Source organism: Crassostrea angulata, chromosome 6 (genome assembly GCF_025612915.1).
Source record: "Crassostrea angulata isolate pt1a10 chromosome 6, ASM2561291v2, whole genome shotgun sequence".
NCBI lineage: Eukaryota > Metazoa > Mollusca > Bivalvia > Ostreida > Ostreidae > Magallana > Magallana angulata.
Genome location: NC_069116.1, coordinates 24142607 through 24158380, shown reverse-complemented (window position 1 = coordinate 24158380; position 15774 = coordinate 24142607). Strand labels below are relative to the sequence as shown.

Sequence of the window (15774 nt, the reverse complement as noted above, 5' to 3'; positions counted from 1 at the left end):
TTCCAGTTAAAAACAAACAAACAAAATTTAAACTATCATTCATGTAACATTGACCCCATTTCGAATTCTCTATGTGATCACATGGAAAACATTTTAGCACAGCAATTGATTTACATCCTTTTGCATCACTCCAATAGAGTTAAAGCGATCTGTCAAAAATGTCGAAATAAATCTGGAAATCTGTGGTCAAGAATATAGTAGTGAATTAAAAATCAGGAGTTTTGACGCAGTGCATAAATTGGCTGATTCTCCGAACGCCTACTGCCCAATTATCATTATACAATTATACTGGACAATTATGAGGCCTTCTAAAGGGGCACAGGTAGACTTTACCTGTGATTCCTTGAATGAAAAATAATATAACAGTCTGTCATTTTTGAATGTCGTTATAATTAAAATTGTTGCATAAATAAAAAGAAAACATTGACTCAATTTTAATATATTTATTTTATTTATTTGCACTACATATAATTTAAAAAAATTAAAAAAATGTTTTAAAATTGCATACCATTTTATATACAATTGTCCTTTTTTGGACACATAGCACTGTTTTAAAACACTCATAAATACATGGTTGTCTAAAACATTAATAACAATTCATAAATTTTTAAAAGTATAATTCATACCAGTATATATACAATATTTACAAAGTAATTTGGGCACGGAGTCTGTCTTAATGTCCTTTCACTTTCACTGTCACTATGTCAATGTCCTAAATGAAGAAGTTCCGATGCTGAATCTGCGTAGGTCATAAGGTCGATGATCCCGTCTTGGTATCGCTCCTTCAGGGTCTGCAGTCTCCTCTTGATGGTCGCATACTTCTTTGTCGGTTGATGAATGGTTCCTCCTGCTTGTTTCTGGATTTGAAGAATTTCTTTGCTGTTCTGGATGTCCTTGAATATCTTGATGACAGTGTAGATGTTTGGGTGTGCGTGTAGGGCCATCCTCTTCAGCTTCCCATGCCATGCTTCTAAATTGTTATTGGTCCGTGGTCCATTGGTTCCGAAGTGATTCCAAATAAGTCTGTCACCATTCACCCACTGTTCTGGCAGCAAGGTCTTGAAGGTAGTCTGTTGTCGCAAACGCAAGTATCCTGTTGTTCTGGAAGATGTCATCTAGAAGAAGGAATTGTTGACCCGTCTCTGTCTCTGTCCATTTCCCCTCCAGTCTGATGTCTGCTGTAGTCTTTGGAAGTGGTGGTGTCTGTTTCCTGCGGGCTCTGTAGAGTGATGACCTGGCGGTGTTGAAAGTCGGCAGCCTCTCAATGAGCTCTCTGCTGGTGTCGTCCCATTCGTTGTCTCGGAGTTTGTTGAGTTCTTCGCTGAAAATGGAGGGGATGGGCCTAACTTCATCTGTGTACTTCATCTTCTGGAGATGGCTGTCATAATTTGTTTGGCGACAACTTCAGTGTTGTCCGCTGCATGGGTGTGTTGCTGTCGTCCAAAACCTGTGGGGATGTCGTTCTCTGTTGAGATACTGGCGGAACATCCAGATTTAGTGCACCTCCAGAAGATCTTGTTGTCCGTCCTTCGATTTAACCGGTAAATGTAGCCATTGAATGTGAGATTATGTCCCCCTCTTCTGTTGGTGATGAACTTAACGTTCATCTGTGCATTTGCCATTGTGAGTTAAAAGTGATGATGTCTGGATTCTTTCCTTATATTTATACAATTCTGCAGCTTGTGTTCATTTATTTACAACTTGGATGAGTTCAGTTTAACATCATTTATTTACAGCTTGGATGAGTTCAGTTTAACATCATTTATTTACAGCTTGGATGAGTTCAGTTCAACATCTTTACAGTAATTGATTTTAAAACTAATATTTTAAAAAATATCAAAGTGATTTTTTTTTACCATAATGATGTTCAATTACTTGGTTTTATGACTTTATTGAAGCTTATGTCGTTCGTTTATTCACAGCTTGGACAAATTTGTTGAAGAAAGTGATTTTTTATCATAATTTTATCTCAGTCATAATTTAGATTTTCATCCTTTAAAATCTCTGATTTTAATTTATACCTTAAGATATAATGTTTTATTTTGTTAAGATGTAAATTTAAAAATGAAGAAAGATATTTATTTATTTTTTTAAATAATATTTAATGATTATTTTATTTCACTGAAACATTTAGGTTATATAGCTCTATTTATTGCATCCTTTTATTTATTTTTTTTGAATTAAATATAAGATAATGTCGTCTACCTGTACCCCAAAGTATATACAGGTAAAGTCTACTTGTGCCCCAAAGTATATACAGGTAAAGTCTACCTGTGTCCCCTTAGAGGGCCCCATAATTGCCTTGACCAATTATTATTTTTAATTGAGGAGTAGGCGTTCGGAGAACACACCCATAAATTCTACCTTTTTCGTTTGTGTGTTGGCATTTCTGTTTTCTTAACAGCAAAAGTAGAAAATGTAAATTTCGTATACAGAGGTTATCCATGTAAAATATTGTTAATTTCCATTCTGGTTCTTGAAAATACGCAATGTCAAAATTTTACAGGATATATAAAGATAGGGTAAATTGTCTTGCTATGCTGAAATACCTGTGATTGTAGAGTCCTATTATTTTCAGGTGGCTCCATTTTCGTGGATATCTCGGGTCACCGTAACCCTTGAATCTACATTCCCATAAACGTAAGTAACAGTCATTAGTGTTTTCGTGTATTTTTGTTCATTTTCATGAATTTTCATGAATGTGATGGATTCCGCTAGAGACATTATATAGCTTAATTTATCAGAAAAAAATTGCTAAAATGTGCTTTACTGATAAAAAGTAAGGTTGTTTAAAGTACATGTGTTTACATTAAAACATAAATGAAATTACATTATTGTGGCTTGATATTGTTTATAAATGCTTAAAAACGACAAGAAAAAGATGGTCTCTAAATGGCTTCCTTTTAACAGGAGGTTTATTAAAATTGCCTTGCTGATGCATTGTAAACAATTAAAAATGGAAAAATAATCTTTTACCAAATTCTTGACCATTCCCCTTTATATATATATATATATATAGAGAGAGAGAGAGAGAGAGAGAGAGAGAGAGAGAGAGAGAGAGAAAGAGAGAGAGAGATCACAAAAGAAATCAATTTTTAATAATTTTAAAGTTCTTAAGATAATAATTAAGAAATGAAGTAATGGGGTGGTGCTTTTACTAAGTTTCATTAAAATGCCTGCTACTGTTTTTATACATGTCAACCAGGCTTGGGGTAATGCTGAATGTAATGGTAATGCATTGCAATGCATTACATATTTTCAAAGTAATGCTAGTAATGTGTAATGCCACAATTTTAGCATTACAAGTAATGGTAATGTAATGCATTACTTCCAAAAATCGAGTGTAATGCTGGCATTACTTGGCATTACTTTGCATTACTATACTTTTCTATGCATGTTCATTTGTAAAATCGTGATGAATTGAATAACTGAAATTGTATTTATTAATAATTGAAAATTGTTTTAGAGAAGAAAATTAATTTTTGAGATAAAAATATTTTAGTTGTATGATTAAGCATGTGAAAAAAAAGAGAAAAATCCATTCTTAAATTGTCAAATAAATATAACTTGCTATATCAACACAATTTCATAACATTTTAAGAGTGTTGTACTCCAATTAGTTGACTGTTCATTCAATGAATTCTTTACTGTGAAGAATGTGTCAACAACACACAATGCCCCCAGGATAATCTAAGTATCAAAACAATCTATTGTTTTAAGAGGTGATATACACCCCAATCACCACCCTTCTATTTGCTGTGTTCTATTAGAATAGAGAACAGACATACACCCTTAAAAGCAAAAATGAATGCACTAAAAAGAATGCACTGTCCAACCATGATCTCTTCAAGCATAAAAATTATTTCCAGGATTATATCCCATTTGAAAATAATTTTACACACACACACACACACTCTCTCTCTCTCTCTTACCCGACTTTCCTGTATTAAGAGGAATGGGTCATACACCAGTTCTATGGGGAAACCTCTTTCCTACACTTTGTTTAAAATAATTATAATATATCATTATTAAACAAAGGTCTATGAATGTAAACACCTCTTGCATATCTTGATTGCTTGCCTTTAACAATGTCTTTTGGGAGTTTTTGTATATGGGGAAATAATTTTTCTCACAGAATAAAGAGGAAATGAAATTCGGAACCCCTCTGAATGTATAGAATACATATATCCTTTCACAACAGTGTTCAGTGTCTTATATAGTTTGATTTCATTTATATTACTGTAATGTTATTTTCATTTATTTTAAAATATATAAATTCCTACAAATATATAGCCGGTATAACAGATACATTGGATCAAATTATTTTAATTTAGAAAAAACTACGGTCCTCGCAATCCAGGCGTTCATTCTCACTAAGCTTTCCTCATACTGTTCTGGACATCACTCTCATCCATTTTTTCTTTTTAAATCCTCAAAATTGCTTTAGACTTCTATTACAATATTCTCATTATCCAAGTCCGTTTTCAAACTATCTCGCCGATTTACCCGGTTTATTCCTCATACTGTTTTCTCACTGAATATTCCCCATACTGTTTATATATATTTTCTCACTGAATATTCCCCGTACTGTTTATATATATTCTCTCACTGAATATTCCCCGTACTGTTTATATATTTTTTCTCACTGAATATTCCCCGTACTGTTTTATAATACATTTTCTCACTGAATATTGCCCACAATGTTTTCTCACTGAATATTCCCCATACTGTTTTTATATTTTTTCTCACTGAATACTCCCCACAATATTTTCTCACTGAATACTCCCCACAATATTTTCTCACTGAATATTCCCCGTACTGTTTATATATATTCTCTCACTGAATATTCCCCGTACTGTTTATATATTTTTTCTCACTGAATATTCCCCGTACTGTTTTATAATACATTTTCTCACTGAATATTGCCCACAATGTTTTCTCACTGAATATTCCCCATACTGTTTTTATATTTTTTCTCACTGAATACTCCCCACAATATTTTCTCACTGAATACTCCCCACAATATTTTCTCACTGAATACTCCCCACAATATTTTCTCACTGAATATTCCCCATACTGATTATATGTTTTCTTACTGAATTTCTTATTTATTACTTCCCATACTGTTGACATGTTTCCTCACTTAATATTCCCTATACTGTTTATTCAGTTATTCTCTCAATGTATACCCCCCCCCCCCATATACATTCTCCATTCTCACTAAATATTCCCCACATTGTTTATGTATATTTTCTCACCAAGTATTCCCTCTGTTTAATATTTTCTCTCTGAAAATTTCTACTAGTGTTGACGTTTCTGCATACTCTAGTTATAAACTATTATCAATGGCACCTCCCCTCTGTCCATTAACTAAATAATCTTAATACTGTCTCTCTTTCTCCATGACTGGATACTTGCATCTCATGCATTTTCAATTCTCTGTTACAATTTGTCATTCTCTTATCCTCATATTGAACTTCAGGGTTGCATTTTACAAAAGAACTTACGACAAAGTTGTAAATAATTACAGTCTCAAAAAATGATCTGTAATGAACAAAATTGCCATAAACCATGTGTTTACAAATATTTTAATTCCCATAATTATGTTTTTCAGCCATAAGAATAAACTATTGATTAGTTTGTGATTAACTAGCACTTATTAAATTGGTCGTAAGTTCTTTTGTTAAACGCAGCTCAGAAATCTTCCAAGTTATAATTGCTCTGTGCAATTAATCTAATAACATGGATAATGGGAATTTTACAACAATTTCAGTCATCTTTTGACTATAAAATAAACTTTACCATCTCTCATTTTCTTCGCTAGACTGTTCATGTCTTTTGTACTTATCAAATGATGGAACTGAAAATTTGATTTACATTTTTTATTCAAACATACTAATAACACATGTTCAATTGGTGTTTCATTACCAAGTATGCAAGTTAAACTAATGGAAATGTATATGAGGTCAAATTACAGTAAAATATTCCAATAATGATTTGACTCTTTTAGCATAGTGATTTCATTTCTCTTGACTTTTCAATATATTAAACACTTGATGAATAAAATGAATTATGCTCAAAAAAGCAATTATCTGTTCCAGCTACTTGGCTGCCTGTTTTACTGTATGGTTAAAACCAAGCAAAAAGTAAAACCCTTAATATTGCATCAGTTTGACAACCTGCTGATGACTGAAAACATAAGATGATAGTAAAAAAAAAAAAATTTGCCTGCTTTACCAGAATTTCAAAATTTGGCCCGAGACACAATTAATTTTTTTGTTCCTTGGCATTTGTCATATTTTGGCCCCTTTTTTTATGTTGTTGCACTAGATTCCAAACATAATACTTCACAGCAGTCCACCCTCTCTCTTCGATTAACTTTCTAACTCTGTCCGACTTCCTTCCCTGTAGCATTACATCACTCTTACTTGGAGGACAACATAGTGTAAAATGTTGATGAAATGATGTTCTTAATGCTTGTTTATCTTCCTCTTTCCATGGCCTTCTGGTACATTTCTTTGCATTACTGCAAACATATTCCGTATCTACAAAAAATATGAGTGAAACGAACTATAATTTTCCGATTTAGGATATCATTTGAAATATAAGTTTTCTTCAAGGCATTTCTAGGAATTTACCTTTCTCGCTTTGCTTTTGTTCCTTCTGCTTTTGTTTACTGTCCTTTATTTTTGGGGGGGTCCTCTCCTGACACTCCTTAAAAAACCAAGAAATATCTGCTGAGACTGTGGCTTTACAGGTGTATACAGTACTTACAATGAGGAAAGATGCATCTATATATTGTCTACTTATGTAACATAGACCAAAACTATACAAGGAATGACATTTTTAAAAAAATGTAATATAAATTTTTGTTTCCATAACCATGGCAACATCATTTGTCAAAAACCCAATATGATTACATATTTTGAACAATCCACTTATGTATCTAATCTTACTGATATCTGAGAAAAACTGTAAGAGGGTTACTGGCATTTTGAAATTTTAACAAAAATTTTTTGCAACCATGACAACACTGTTGAAATAAAAAAAACCCAGGTAATGTGCTTGTACCATCAACTACCAAGCAATACTAAAATCAGATCTGTAGCATGGATTTCAAATCATTCTGGCAATACTTATCAACAATATTCAACTTCCTCTGATAAACTGTTAAAAATTTCTTAAAATTTTAGGAAATATTTTTTGTACCATTACTGAAATACACTAAAAAATCAAGTTTCTTTTTTTTTTTAATTGTGAAAACTGATTAAATAGTGTTTTGGATATTTTTTAAAGATATGTATACTCAATTCTAATTTCAACTGCAATTTTAACAAGACTTGCCATTACACAAGGAACAATAATGCATATGATTTAGGGTGGGGATCTCAGTAATTTTCATGATATATTGATCATTTGATATCTTGGGGTTATTATAACCCAGAGAGGCCTTGATCTGCATTTTACAAGATGTGTTTTGACATCCTGATGGTAACAGTTGAACATAATATACTGATGGCATGAAAAAAGTTAAAGTATTTTAAAGAAAATTGTACAAACCTCTGATGAAGAACAGTCTTGCTCATCACAATCCTCCTCTTCAGACTTATCTAACTGTATTTCTGAAATACAAATTGCCTTTTTTGAACATTTGTCATGACAAATATAAAAATAATACTTCTTGTCAATTTTATGCTTCACTCTTAAAACCACGTGGGGATTTCAGAGCAATACGAAATCAAATTTTGTATACCTTCCAATGTGATATCATCCAGAGTTTTTCCAGCATATCTATGGACCATTCCACAATCTGCAGCAATCAACAATTTGCTGACCTTTGCGAGCTCAAGAGTTTGTTCTTGGAGTCTGTAGTACTTCCTATGTACGGAAAGGGTGTGCCCCATATGGTTTGCCAGCCATTCTAGCTCGTTCTTGGAATCCAGATCAACTATCTTAAATAAAAATAACATTAAGGGTTCATCTGGTAGGCTTACACACTAAAGGTACTATGAACACAGAGTTCACACAACAATACCCTGCCATCTTCTCCTGTATAATGGTAAAGTTTTTAAATTTTTATTTTTTTGGAAATGGTAAACAACAAGTATTTGTCCAGTTCAAAAAATAAAATTAGGTTACAAAGTAATTAATAAACATTGTGAAATTTTTTATAATTTTATTCAGCGATATAAGATCAAGGAGTTGCAGATAAGAAATGGGTACCATCAACATTATTGAAAAAATGGCAGACCCTGCATTTATGTTTTACTATTGAAAACACCAAATAGTTTTCCTATCCAAACATAAAACAGGGTACAAATGGCACTTTTTAAAAGAGCTTCTATTAAATGTTTCAGTGATACAGGAAGAATTTTGTTAATAGCTGACTTCCCTCATGTGTTACTGACAGACATCCCCATCTCTATACACCCCTACTTTTCAAGCAGATAGTATCAAAATACCAGAAAACTGAACCATATGATAATGCCATAAGTATATACACATTCAGTCAGAATGGTCACATAAGAGGCACATGGGCCACAAAACTCATCTGAACAAGCATTCTGAGAGTATCGCATAAGCAATACACGTCCCCTACCGGTTTGTAGAAATTTGTGAAAACAATGCACTGTTATGCAGAATATCATTTCTTACCGTCTCAACAGACCAACCCGATAACGAACCCGATTGTAATAATACAAAAAACCCTGTCGATTAAATTTACAACACAATGCTTGATAGTATTTAACAGAACTTATTTGTTTGTTAGAAACAATAAAAGGAATGGTCCAAGTAATGCATGATATTATTACTGACAACATACTTTCCTCGTTTATTTGATAAACACCGAGCCCAATAACGAACCCGAACATTACAAAAATGGAATATAAAAAATTAATTTTCTTGAAAATATGTCAACCAGACGCTACAAAAGTGTAAACTTGATCTGTAGTTTGATATTTTGAAGCTGCTCAGCAAGTTTCATATCATTCGTCCAACGCATAAAGAAAAAAAACAGTGGAAAACTGAAGTGGGACAGACAGACGGACGGACAGACAGACAGACGGACGCAGAGGAAAGCTATAGTCCCCTCCGGTGAAACCGGTAGGGGACTAAAAAACTTAGTCCTGCTGTCCTATAATTTTGCAAGCAGACTACAGTATTTTGAGTAATTATGCAAAAAAAAGTTCTCACGAGCAAGAGGCGATTTACATGTGTACCTGTGAAACTGTTGCGATGTATTTTCTCATATTAGTTGTAGTAATAAGTTCAGGATTCTTTAAATCCACTCTGTTTGTTATCCATTTGAGGGAATCCCAACATTTCAAGTGCCCAGACTTGGAAGATGGTGCAGCAAACAGGAAAGGGTTTTGAAGAGGAACTCCAATGGCATTCCTTTTGCTGTTAAGCAAGTCTAATGCATTCCACATGTCTTTAGTTAGCAAAACAGGGACTTTTCTGTTCTTCTTTCCAACTATTTCTACAAGCTGTAGCCTGAAATCCATCCAAAAACAAAACAAATGAAAATACAATAGGCGTTAATTGTTACATTATGTTGTAGAAATGTTTGTCCAATGATTGTTGTCAAAAATAAGCCAAAACTGTTTTAAAATATTGAGACACTCAATAATCATATTTACCTGTCCATCAGTTTCTTTTCAATTGGTGATAAAGTGGATATTATTTCCAGATTTTCGGCATCCTTCCATTCTCCAGTTTTTCTGTTTACGTAAGCCGATAGTTTCATCTGACTGGTCTCTCCCCCTCGGCGCTTGTTAAATATCGTAATTCTACATAAAACAACCATTGCCAAGTTTCTCCAGTTGACAGCATTTATGTCTTTCAACAGTAATTCACTCAGCCTGACAATTTCATGAAGAAGGAAGTCTTTCAGTTTTACTATGTCACAGGTTAATGGCAATATGTCTGGTTCATTGTACTTCCTCTCAGCAATTGTTTGTCTGGCATGGCTACTTATTTTGTCAGCCCATTCAGTGTCATGCAATAAGATAAAGTTTTCTACATCTTTTCGTCTCTCATCATCACCATCTCGTATTGCCCTTCCTCTTATTACCTCAGCTAATCTTTTCAAAGAATGTCCAAGTTTTAGAGCAAGGGAGGGAAGGCTGTATTTCTGACATCCTTTTTCTGTAATCTCTGAAGGGTTTGAACTTATTTTTTTAACAGCATCTACTACTCTGTCGAACTCCTTTGGTTTGATGAAATCAGTAAATACAGCTGCCTCTGTTGACAAGCACCTTAATGACACTAAAAGTCGTCCCAGCTGTCGTAACTTTTGTCTGACATTAGGTAATCTTCCTCTTCCCACTCTTTTCAGCATAGCAGATCCAAAGGACATCAAACTGTTGTCAGACTGTATTGCCTTCAAGACACCATCAGATTTCATTCCTGTTAATATTTCCTGAATGTTCTCCTGCAAATCTGAATTTTCATGCAAGTTTGAGTAAAGCAGTATCTGGGCTGAATAGACCAAAGGCTTTTCTTCTTCATTATTCTGACATCGAAAAGGGCATTCTTTAGCATGCCTCCAAAGTTCACTTCTTACAAAAAAACCCAAACAATGGGGACAGGGAAGAAATTCATTTGAATCCTTTTCAGTTGTTGGTCGTCTTTCAACAATCAAGTGTCCTTTTTTTTCTGTAATTCTTTTTATATTATAATGAAAGTCTCCCATATTTCTTAGTTTCTTCCAAAGCAATTTTCTATCCTTTCCTCCTTTCTTTTTAGCCAAAATTTCGGCTACTAATTTTTCTCCTGAATGTTTCATTTGCAGATGAGATGATATCTTGGAGAAAGTGTCACCACAAAAGAAACAAGCATGCCTTTTGTCATATACACGCTTTGTTCCATGTTTTACAACAGGTGCAACTGAAACTTGAAGAAAGGGATAAGGTTATATACACATGCCAGGGTTCGACTCTAACCTTAGTCCGTTAGTCACGGACTAATAGATAGAATAAGTGGCAAAAGGCGAAATTAACATGGTGCGAAAAAATAATCCTGTATGCAGTATTCACATACCTGTTTCACTAACACATGCATCTCCTTCAGCAACAATCTTGACTTTTGATGTCCCATCCTTAAAAAAGATCGAAATAAAATGCCTTTGTGTTCAATATTACAGTCATTTTTACAATTATCTTATTTTGCCGCCACCCCCAAATCACTTCAAGTTTCAAAATAATGGACCAAGTGTCTCTAAAAAATTACACAAAGACTGGGGAAAAAAAAGAATGAGAAAAGAAAGAAAAAATAAGAACACTAAAGTAACAGTATGTTATCTGTACCTTTGATAGGAATGGCCGAATACATTTTGTATCAGAAAAAACCTCATCAGATTCATCAGATTCAATACAGTCATCCTTTTTAGGTTTCCATTCCTCATCAGAGGACTCAAAATCAAATACAAATTCAAGATGATCAGGTATTCCGTCATTACCATCATCGTCATCTAAGTAGTCTAGAATACCATAACCATCCGTGTCTTTTTCCTTGTAATCAGGAATGCCATTTCCATCGGCATCATCATCCTCTGAGTCTGGAATTCCATCATTATCCTCATCATCATCTAAGTAATCTGAAATTCCATCTCCATAAGTGTCTTTTTCCTTATCATCAGTTATACCGTCACCATCATCATCATTGTCTAAACTATCTGGAATTCCATCACCATCGTCATCATTATCGAGATAATCTGGAATGCCATCTCCATCTGTATCTTTTTCTTTGTCATCAGGAATACCATCCCCATCATCATCTTTGTCTTCACTATCTGGAATACCATCTCCATCCTCATCATCATTCAGATAATCCGGGATACCGTCACCGTCTGTATCTTTTTCCTTGTCATCTGGAATTCCGTCGCCATCATCGTCTTTATCTTCAGAGTCAGGAATTCCATCCCCATCATCATCATTATCCAAGTAATCTGGTATCCCATCACCATCTGTATCAATTTCAAGTTTATCAGGAATACCATCGCCATCGTCATCATCAACGTCAGGAATTCCATCATTATCATCGTCATCATCCAGATAATCTGGAATTCCGTCACCATCAGTGTCTTTCTCTTTGTCGTCCTTGTCCAAATGGTCAGGGATCCCGTCATTATCATCATCATCATCGAGGTAATCTGGAATTCCATCTCCATCACTGTCGACTTCTAAATGATCTGGAATACCATTTCCATTATCGTCTTTGTCCTGGGAGTCACGGATCCCATCATTATCATCATCTTCATCCAGATAGTCTGGAATTCCGTCACCATCCGTATCCTTCTCTTTGTCATCTGGAATGCCATCTCCATCATCATCCTTATCCAAATGATCAGGGATTCCATCTCCATCTGTGTCCTCCATATTGTCTGGTACCCCGTTCCCATCATCATCAATGTCTTTATCGTCTGGAATCCCATCCCCATCGTCATCATCATCCAAATAATCAGGAATCCCATCGCCATCTGTGTCTTTTTCCTTATCGTCGGGAATCCCATCGCCATCATCATCATCGTCCAGGTGATCAGGAATTCCATCCCCATCGGAATCTTTCAAGGTTGTGCACCCGTCTTTGTCGCAGTATTGTTTGTCATCGCTTATTCCATCGCCATCGTCGTCGTTGTCTTTGCTATCGGGAATCCCATCGTTGTGATCATCGTCATCAAGATGGTCAGGGATACCATCTCCGTCAGTATCCTTGTCCTTATCATCACCGAACCAAAGTAATTTTCTCCCTGGTTGACAGTTTGATCCACACAAAAACTACAAAATATATGATTTGAATTAGCAATAGTCTCCGTGCATAATTTTAAAATGATTTCAAAACAAGAGGCCCATGGGCCACATCGCTCACCTGAGCAACAATGGCGAACTACATTGACTTAACACACTTAATTTACAATCAGACGCGACCTATCTTCCATTATTTTCTATTTTTTCCTATCTCCACAATGTGAAGATTTCCACCAAGTAATTCCATAATTATATTTTCCTGTTATATGATACTTTTTTTATTTAGATATAAAGTGTTCAATTGAAAATATATACTATGACTTTATTTATAAGCATTCAAATGCATTTTGATGCTATTTTAAGGAAAATTCTAAATATTATAGCTCTAAAAATAGCCTGGTAATAAACCTTGAATTTTTGGGAATTAACAGGTTTAAATGTTAATAAATAAGGAATAATTTATCAAGGAAAATTATATAAAATTGAGGAACATCTCGTGTGTCCTTAAATAATTATGAACAGTAAAATTTAATATTTAGCAAAGTTAAGTACCATGATAATTTTCTGACCTAAAACTCAATATTTTATAAAGGGGTAGGGGTGAAAATATATTACGATATATTAATTATATATAACACCGGTATATTATTTCCTACAGTTTTTGCACATATGTGAACAGTATTAGCTCATTTAAGATAAACAAGAATAGAATTCCTGGGTCCCCCGCCGGTCAAGCAGTATACTAGTATCGAGTCTATCGACCAAGGCTGATTCATTATTGTGGTTTAAGTCCCATAACTCCAACAAAAAGTATCAACCAATGCTGATTTTCGAACTTGACCAAGGTAATAGTGGTATAAACATTTGGTATAAATTTAATGAAAATCCGTCGAAATTTGTAGGCATGAGAGCGCTTACAAGGTCAATTTTTGGATAAAACGGAGTCATTATTGTGGTTTAAGTCCCATAACTCCAACAAAAAAGTATCGACCAATGCTGATTTTCGAACTTGACTAAGGTAAAAGTAGTATAAACATTTGGTATAAATTTAATGAAAATCCGTCGAAATTTGTAGGCATGAGAGTGCTTACAAAAAAGTGTGACGGACGGACACACGGAATTTTTATGTCCCCGCTCCGCGTTGCGGCGGGGGAAAAAAAAATCATACATTACCTAAGACGTATATCAGTTAAAAAATCAGCACCCATTGTGGGCCTAGCTTATTGTGTGTAATCATAATTTGAACATTTTGAATCTACACAATTAAAGGATGCCAACATTTTATTTCATTAATACGTTGTCTTAGAGGCCATGCAATGCATATTTATTTTATATGATGAAAATACTGGAAAAGGTAGTTACCATTTACCTGCAATATTTCTTGTTTGGTATATTGGTATTTATGAAAACAAATATCGAACTTAAATTAGTGTAATTATCATTTTCCACATCTAAGTGAATATTTTTAGTGTGTTTATTTAAGATGCCAAGCTCTATGAATATACCATGCAGATGAGATACATTTCATTTTCACAGCTGATACTAGTATCTCATATGTGAAAGTTAACAAAGATTGACGGACAGAGAATCGCCAGCTAGTCTGGAAGGCAGTGTGCAGTGTTTGAACTCTGTGGCAAAAGTTGCTAAGGCTACAGTAAAAACTTAATTGGTCTTCCCTTAAATAATTGTTTACCTGATGTAAACTTGTGTGACGTTTTTAAATAGCCTTACTCACTTGATCGATGAAAACATTTGACTAAAAAATGTTGTCACATGATGTGTTAAAAAGCTATATAATTTAATGTATTGTCAGGCATACAGGTATCAGTTCTGTACTAAGGCCCATTAATTATTTCACATTCTCTCAAAAACAACAAACGGCTACAAACCAAGATGATTTTCTGCTGCAATATTTTCTTTAAAATAATGATAATGCACGGATATCCTCATAATTATAATGTGTCAGAACTGTTAAAAAGAAGTTTTTATTTACTCGTTTGAAAAATACCAAAATTGTTGCAGATTTAAAATAATTTATCAAATGAGACAGGACCCCAGAAAGTAGTTATAGCACATCATCCTTTTGATTTTTCTGTACACAAGTATATAATGTTTAGCAAGACAATTCCAATGATCAACAAACATTTCAGCGTCAGTCGTAGAATGATAAGCAACTTTTAAAAACTTATCCAATTTGTTAAATTTCATTTTATTTAATGCATTCATACATTATATAGATAAAATGTTTTGTAATTGAGTTAGCCAGGTGACACAAAATCAGTTTATGCACTGTGTATTTTGGAGAAATTAGTCCTACCCTATGACCCAATTACAACAGTTTTTAGTTTTGAAGATAACTGTAAACAAACGGTTTTGCATTAATTTGGCAGAGTTATTAAATAACTACAAGTTACCTTCTTATTGTAGTATCAACAAGAAATGTAATGATTATCGATTGTAATTTTCAATGCACGGTATATGTGTTTGCATCACCCGTATTTATAACTTCTAAAGATAAGACAGTCGCGGGTGATTAATCACAACAGGGTTTAACTGAGGCTGTGAAAAAGTTTTTTTCACATTCATAAACATCTTTTTATGGTCTTTGGATTTAATTTACACGATTATGAACTCGGAATACATGGCTACTTCAAATTCTCTTTCGAAGGAAATTCCGGCGAAGTCACCGATCAAAAATCGAGTTTCAATCATAGTCGCTCCCTTGTTTGATCCTTGTTGACACAATTAGAAATTAATAAACAATAAAAACAGAGGGAAATGCACTTTAGTACGTTGTTAATGCATCAGATTTTATCATTTTCGCAGGTAAACAATCAACTGCCTATTTACCGAAGTTTATGTTCCAAATACAAGGCGATTGTTTCCCAAGTTAAAAAGCAAAATGAAACGAAAAATTCAAAACAAGCTAAAACCACCCTCACAAGTGAAAATGACAACGCATTGAAATATTTAACCTCAATTTACTTCACAATAATCAGCACCAATGTTATTTTCATGTTTCATA

The 15774-nt window shown here is 34.0% G+C and overlaps 2 protein-coding genes across 2 annotated transcripts; both read right to left on the bottom strand.

Annotated features, from left to right (window-relative positions):
- Positions 1-555: 555 nt before the first annotated feature.
- On the bottom strand, positions 556-1335 carry LOC128188282 (uncharacterized). Its single transcript, XM_052859244.1, has one exon. It carries the CDS (start codon positions 1113-1115, stop codon positions 705-707), a length of 411 nt encoding a protein of 136 aa, XP_052715204.1. The 5' UTR covers positions 1116-1335; the 3' UTR covers positions 556-704.
- Positions 1336-5867: 4532 nt separating this feature from the next.
- LOC128188280 (uncharacterized) lies at positions 5868-12387 on the bottom strand. The gene is made up of 8 exons (XM_052859242.1): positions 11310-12387; positions 11044-11101; positions 9642-10896; positions 9222-9495; positions 7754-7952; positions 7561-7622; positions 6639-6714; positions 5868-6545 (listed from the first exon to the last, which is right to left on the bottom strand). Exons 1-8 carry the CDS (start codon positions 12378-12380, stop codon positions 6268-6270), a joined length of 3273 nt encoding a protein of 1090 aa, XP_052715202.1. The 5' UTR covers positions 12381-12387; the 3' UTR covers positions 5868-6267.
- Between the last annotated feature and the right edge of the window lie 3387 nt (positions 12388-15774).

What these genes read in the sequence shown, in the direction of transcription:
- LOC128188280 (XM_052859242.1), bottom strand. Translation starts at nt 12,380, where the DNA reads ATGGAGGACACAGATGGAGATGGAATCCCTGATCATTTGGATAAGGAT. An exon ending in TTCGGCCATTCCTATCAAAG is followed by an intron (nt 11,102 to 11,309) that starts GTACAGATAACA and finishes ATCTTTTTTAAG; the next exon opens with GATGGGACATCAAAAGTCAA. An exon ending in TGCATGTGTTAGTGAAACAG is followed by an intron (nt 10,897 to 11,043) that starts GTATGTGAATAC and finishes CCTTTCTTCAAG; the next exon opens with TTTCAGTTGCACCTGTTGTA.
- LOC128188282 (XM_052859244.1), bottom strand. Translation starts at nt 1,115, where the DNA reads ATGACATCTTCCAGAACAACAGGATACTTGCGTTTGCGACAACAGACT.